Genomic DNA, 6,918 nt, shown 5'->3' with positions numbered 1-6,918 from the left:
CTTAAAATGATTTATTTTACATTTCATTTTCCGTTTATTGTAATTATTCTGCTCTGACTTATTAATAGTTGTTTTTTTTTTTCATAAAAAAATAAAAATAATAAATAAATAAATAAATAAATAAATAAATAAATAAATAAATAAATAAATAAATAAAAGATTAATAAATGAATAAGGTTTGCAATGCTGGAGATGCTTTCTTGTGGAGAGATGTAGCATCACTACAAACAAAATCGAGTTACTCCTCCATTTATTCTTGAAAACAAGAAAATAAAAGAATATGAAATAAATTGACATCCTTTACATACTCTACATACAATTTCACAGAAATTATCCTTTAAACATGGCATCAGTGACCACTATGTTGTTACTGTTTGCCTTTTTATACATCCTCCATAAGTTGAAATGGAAAGTAATTATACAATTTGAACTAATTCAGGGCAGCAACGCAGCATTTTGGCACCTTTCTACAGAACAAACATTATCTGTGTGCTATGGAAAACCAGTTACTAATTTTGAGGTGTGACAGAGAAAGAAATACAGAGAGAGAGAGAGAGAGAGAGAGAGAGAGAGAGAGAGAGAGAGAGAGAGAGAGAGAGAGAGAGAGAGAGAGAGAGAGAGAGAGAGAGAGAGAGATATCCAGTATGATAGGCTGGACACCAATTTTGTTGACACCATTTCTGAAGATAAAATACAGTCTCTGTTAGTAAGCACCATTTCTTTTAAATAATTTTAATACTTTAACTTATGAATGAAAACATCATACTAACATCATATTACCTGAGCACTCTCACTCCTCCAAATTACAAATAATGTTCATAATGTCCAGATCTTGAGTAAGTTCTTCTGTGTGCTTCTACTGTATGGTTGGCACTTTTTATAGTTATTCTCAGAAACTACAAAAGTGCATGATATTTAACCTTTTCATCCAAATTCTTCCATGCCACGACTCTCAATTCCACCATATGACATCTGTGTTAACTGACTGCATTTAAGGCCGACAGGCTGTGCTTTGGAACTCTTCAGGCAGCTTCTGGAAAGCTCGAAGGGTTCAAACCTGCTCCATCTGATTAACCTCAGGTGACCACAGCGTCCCAGCTGGCTAGCCTTGACTCGGTTTCTTTATAGGAGTGTTCCACATGCCACGCTTGGAGTGGTAGTAGTGGTAAAAGTTCCGAAGTCTGAGTCTCTCAACCTCCAAGCCATTTTGCAGAACCCTAAGAGCAGACACAGAAAGGAGAAAACACTATAGATCTTTTATAGTAGATTACAAACATTAAAAAGTCAGACAATCCAAGATGTTCCTTATTGTGGACATTTTATTGTTTACGAATGGAAATAAAAAAGAATGTCTAAATACAGGAAAAATGTGAGTGTACTAGTGCTAACCAGCTCCCCCTTGTGGAGAATCTTTAGGTTGCTAAAAGCAAGAGTTAGGAAAGCAGGAAGATAAGATAAGATAAGATATACCTTTATTCGTCCCACAATGGGGAAATTTCACTGTTAAAGCAGCAAAAGTAAGAAAATGCAAATATATAAAAACGAATAGAGACATAATATAATATATAGTATATACAAAACAAAAATGTATAAAAAGAGACCACGAGTAAGTAGTTACACTAACAGACATATTGCACATAGGTAATATTAAAATGTTACATGTTTTTAATACTTTGTTACTTTGTTATTGTTTATTATTGCAGTTAAAACAGTAATAACAGTGTGTATTCTGGTGATTGGTTCACTGGGAGCAGCTTTGGTTGTAAAGTCTAATAGCTGCAGGGAGAAAAGAGCGTCTGTATCGCTCCTTCAGACACAGGATGTAACAGTCTGTCACTGAAGGAGCTGCTCAGAGCTGGAACCGTTTCATACAGGGGGTGAGAGTCGTTCTCCAGCAATGATGATAGCTTTGCTACCATCCTCCTTTCTCCCACTTAGTCTGAATCGACTAAGAGAGAGTGACATTTTAGGTATCTAATATAACATCCATTGATTGTCTCTAGAATGAGAGTGTGTGTGTGCCCTGCGATGGGTTGGCACTCCGTCCAGGGTGTATCCTGCCTTGATGCCCGATGACACCTGAGATAGACACAGGCTCCCCGTGACCCGAGTAGTTCGGATAAGTGGTAGAAAATGAATGAATGAATGAATGATTGTCTCTACTGCTTATTCTACACAGGATCACATAGAGCCTGAGGCTTATCCCAGGGAACTTCAGGCACAAGGCGATGGACATGTTGGACGGGGTAAACCATAAGCCACCACTCCCCCCTTATAAAATTACATAAATCTATTTACAGTACACAATAAGAGAGAATTTCTAAACAACAAACATCTGATCATGATGCAATGCTGGGGCAAAACATACCAATTAAATCAGAAATTTACAGAGCCTTTGTTATTTGTTTATTTCTTTGTTTGATTATAATTTGTCCTTTGTGTTGAATCATTAAAAAAATATATATATAATATAACATTTAAGAAAATAAGAACAATGACGGTCAGCACAAAAAATTTAGAATTTTAATGTAGCTTTAAAGATGCATACATAATTCTGGTCTCTTCCTAATGTTTTATTCAACAATTTTTATGTTGGTAAAAAAACAGAGCTCTGAGTGATCCTTAGGATTAACAAGCAGACCAGGGAAATACATCAGATCTAAACCACACAGTGCTTTAAATGTCAAGCACTTAAGCATTTTAGACTCTCATGATATTCTCTAGTTGTGTTAGACCTCATGTGAATGTGTTTGATCGCTATATGATATTCACATTCACATATTGTTCTTCTGTCTCTGTAAAGATTCACTGTGTAATTTTGTTCTTCGCTGGAGTCGAATGTTAAGGTCAGATCAGCTAATGAGTGCTGAGTTAAAATCCCAGCATAAAGACATTCAGGTTACGTATTCAAAACATTTAATGGAAAGGAATAAAACATTGTTCGAATATTTCTCACCTGTCCAAGAACTCCCAGTCCTCTCCTCCCCAACGGTCCTTAAATTCTTCAGTGTTCATGCCCCCAATCTTATCAAAATCTGATTTATAAATCCCAAACAGGCCAAAGCCATTGACCTCCCAGTAACCTGCAAATGAAGGGAAGAAGAACAAGCATCAAGCATGCTGAAGAATCTCTCACCTAACAACACATTGATGTTACTTTAGGTTCAAGGATGTTTAACTGTCACATATACAGTATATTAAATTGCATACATGTGATTCAATGCACTGAAATAGTTTTCCCCCAAACCTTCTTCGCAACAACGAACAGAACCAACAACAAACTAACTATGGACACACGCACATAATAAAAAATAGAATCTAATGCAATTTAATAGACATTTTGTAAAATATAGTGGAGTATAGAGAATCATCATCATCATCATCATCATCATCATCATCATTATTATTATATATGTTTTACTTAAAATACGATTAGATTCTTGTCTAATCGGATTGTAATGGAAAAAAAGGGAAAAAATAAAAAAGATGTAAAAGTGAAAAGTAAAAAAGATTATGAGTGTATGTTAGAAAACAGTTTATTAGCAAACTATTTTAGCTTAGCAAAATATTTTATGTTACATTACAAAAATATTCAGCTGTGATTTTTAAAGATTAATTAGGCACATTTAACCAGGTAGATTAGTAGCTGGCTAGATAAGAATCAGAAAGCTAACAACCTAATCAAAGTGAATCAATTAGTTAATTAACTAAATAATATCTATGAATAATCTTCGCTAGAAGACTAATCCAAAAAGAATATTTCAATCTTTGAACACACAAAAAGCAATCAAGCCCCCTAGACTAAAGATAAATATATCCAAATTATTCACAAGAAGATATAATGAGCCCAGTAACATGTTAGTTTGTAAATCAATGCTCAGTAATGCCAAAGTTGAACAGAAACCTCTTTTAATTCAGATTCTCCCTCCACTCCCTGTCTACTCACCTAAACAAAGCAATTATCGATATTTATTTTCTGAGAAAACATTTTAATAATAAAAATGTCTCTGAGAGTTTGTACACAGACGCATTGGTACCGTCTGGCTCCAGCGGTGAGCTCCCACAGTCCAGCCTCATGACAATGGGGGCGAAGGCGAGTCTGCCCTCCACACAGTGCTTCCTGATGCTCTCCAGGATGCTCATGGGGAAGTGAATATGAAGATCACACAGGAAAACGATACTGTGGCTGTCCTAAGGAGGACACAGAAATGTGACATCTACAAACATTTATGGTAAGATCACAGATTCGAAAAGGAAGTGTAGTCTGTATCATGTGTGCTTACTGCTATGGTGTCCACCCCCATCTGTAGTCCAGAAGATCTCTCAAAGTTTCCTTCACGTCGCAGATATTCATACCTGCAGTCACACACACACACACACACACACACACACACACACACACACACACACACACACACACACACACACACACACACACACACACACACAATATGAAAGCAGAACTCTCAATAATAAAACATAAACAACAGTATGGTCGGCTGGTTTGAGTGGAGATTGATGTTGATGTAAGTAGCACAGATTCAGCAGGAGCTCACCTGGGCACTGTGCTCTCCCTCAGGGCCTGCTCCACATCCATGTCTTCACTCTCAAAGTCCACAATGATGATGCTAAAGTTCTCATCTTTAGTCTCTTGGTGCAGGAGCTCCATGTCAGAGATGAATTGCTGAACCCAGCGTGCCTGGTTCTTCACTGCCAAAGACAGAACACTCAGGTCACGCTACACTACACTTCACAACAGCAATGCCAAACTAATCTCATTATGAAAGTAACCGGTCTAACAATACTAATATTTGTATGCATTATGTATTATTTTTTGGAAAGGAGCAGAATCCTGTAGAGCCTGTACATCCAGTTCAGAGATCCCAGGACACCAACTTGGATGAACTGATTACTGGTGAGTTTTTTTTGGCAGCAACCTGATGGCCATCTTGGCAGCACTTCTAGCTTGTGATGTTTAGTCAAACTAGCCCAATTTATATGTGAGCCACTTCAATCATTTAACATATGTTAATATTGAATGTCTTCATAAAGTCCTACATTTTAAACATAGAGCTCTTTCTAAATAGCTCTTTACTTGCCAATTTCAAGTAATAATCAAAATTATATCTAAAAAACATAGAACAGTAAGTTAAGTGTGATAGCCTCTCGAGCCATATACTTACCACAAACACATCCATTTGACTGATTATTTTAAACATTTTTCTGTAAACCGACTCTGAATACAAGCAAAGATATTTTGTGGTCTATTCGTTTCACAAAAATGTGCAAGGGATTACAGGATGGCGAGGAGAGGGAACCTGATTTGTGACATGATGAATAATTTTGTCCTGGATTGAATTTCATTCAAATTAAAAGCAGCAGATGTGGAGTGCTGACCAATTATGACAAAGTGAGACAAAGTACTGTCCGACTGAAAATAATGTCACGTCTGCTGTTGATTAATTCGCCCATTTTGGTTGCTAGGTAACTGAATAGAAAAACAGAAAGTGAAATCCTGACATTTGTGATTAAATGATTCTTTTGTAAACCTCACTGCAGACAGCCATGTCTCATGCAGTGTGTATGGCAAGAAAATTTGAAGGCATGTGAAGCACTATTCGGAATGATCGATATCACAGTATGAAAGGAAAAGTTCCCAATTGCACGGCTAAGAACTTTCAGCTTCTGTACCTGGCACCACAATGTGCACCATGACGTCATGCCTCCACTGTAGCATGATAGGCTGACAGAGCAGCGGCTTTGGCCAGTGTCCTCTCCAAGACGTTGAGGGCCGAGATTGTGAACTGGAGCTGCTGCTGGTTGGTGATTTAGAGGGCACAGCGGGGGCAGAAGGAGTGGTGACTTCCCTGCTCTCTATGATTTCTTCATGGCGGCTGCGCTGGTGAAGGAAGTAGATGTACTCAGACAGGCGTACCACTCTTTCCCCTGCCTCCATCAGCTCCAGCTCCACTAAATAACGACTTCCCCGTGCTGGATCTCTGCGCTTCTCAACATTCACAATACAGAGGAGGGAGTAAATCCTAAGGAATAGAGAGAGAGAGAGAGAGAGAGAGAGAGAGAGAGAGAGAGAGAGAGAGAGAGAGAGAGAGAGAGAGAGAGAGAGCATTCAGCTTTCAGAAATATGTAATAACATAATAGAAAGCTTCCATTATACAGTATAGCATGTTCATGAAAAAGGTTCACTGTAGAGACTCACAATACGGTGCCAGAACACTAAATAATATTCTTCTTCTTCTTCTTCTTCTTCTTCTTCTTCTTCTTCTTCTTCTTCTTCTTCTTCTTCTTCTTCTTCTTCTTCTTCATCTTCTTCTTCTTCTTTTTCATCTTCTTATTATTACATTGTTGTTGTCCGAGTGGTGGTGTGAATGTAACTGAATGTTCATAATATATTTAAGTAAAAAAGTGATTAAAATTGTAGCTGGACTAAAGTCATCACCTATTCAAAATACCTATTCAAAGTACCTGGAATGTCTAAAAACTTTTTAACATATACCGCTTTTTTGGGAAAGAAAAATATATCCATTTCTAAAAGTAAAGGTTTTAATATTCAGTTATATTTATGTACAGTACATTTCCCTTGTTACTGGGACGATAAAGATCATCTGAGCCTAGTCTGAAACTGTGAGACAGAAGACGACTGAGAAAGACAAAGAGAGGAAAAGGGAGAGATACAGTAAATAAGAGAAAAAGATAAGTAGGAGGGAAAGTCTAAAACTGAGGAGTCAGCACTGAGCAGCATGTTTGTGAAGGTGTCAGAAGATACAGTATGATTGCACCTCTCATTACAGTAATGTTGTATTACATGCCCTGCTAAGAGAGCCTGCTATTGAATATTTATGAAACAAATTCCTGCTTGCATTTGTGTAACAGAGATTGTATTATCATCTAACCTATATT

At 37.2% G+C, this 6,918-nt stretch overlaps 1 protein-coding gene across 3 annotated transcripts in view; it reads right to left on the bottom strand.

Annotated features, from left to right (window-relative positions):
• Positions 1-178: 178 nt before the first annotated feature.
• b4galnt4b (beta-1,4-N-acetyl-galactosaminyl transferase 4b) overlaps positions 179-6,918 on the bottom strand; it is a 95,506-nt gene continuing 88,766 nt past the window's right edge. For all 3 annotated transcript variants that reach the window (XM_027136881.2, XM_027136880.2, XM_047806713.1), the window contains 6 exons: positions 5,692-6,041; positions 4,557-4,710; positions 4,284-4,356; positions 4,038-4,191; positions 2,957-3,083; positions 179-1,217 (listed from right to left, as the gene is read on the bottom strand). In XM_027136881.2, the coding sequence (XP_026992682.1) occupies positions 1,103-1,217; positions 2,957-3,083; positions 4,038-4,191; positions 4,284-4,356; positions 4,557-4,710; positions 5,692-6,041 (973 nt within the window). In that variant the 3' untranslated portion in view covers positions 179-1,102. The remainder of the gene's footprint in view (positions 1,218-2,956; positions 3,084-4,037; positions 4,192-4,283; positions 4,357-4,556; positions 4,711-5,691; positions 6,042-6,918) is intronic.

The sequence above is a fragment of the Tachysurus fulvidraco genome, chromosome 1 (assembly GCF_022655615.1).
Source record: "Tachysurus fulvidraco isolate hzauxx_2018 chromosome 1, HZAU_PFXX_2.0, whole genome shotgun sequence".
Classification (NCBI taxonomy): Eukaryota; Metazoa; Chordata; class Actinopteri; order Siluriformes; family Bagridae; genus Tachysurus; species Tachysurus fulvidraco.
The sequence above is the reverse complement of the archived record's forward strand: the minus strand, read 5'-3'. Positions and strand labels throughout refer to the sequence as shown.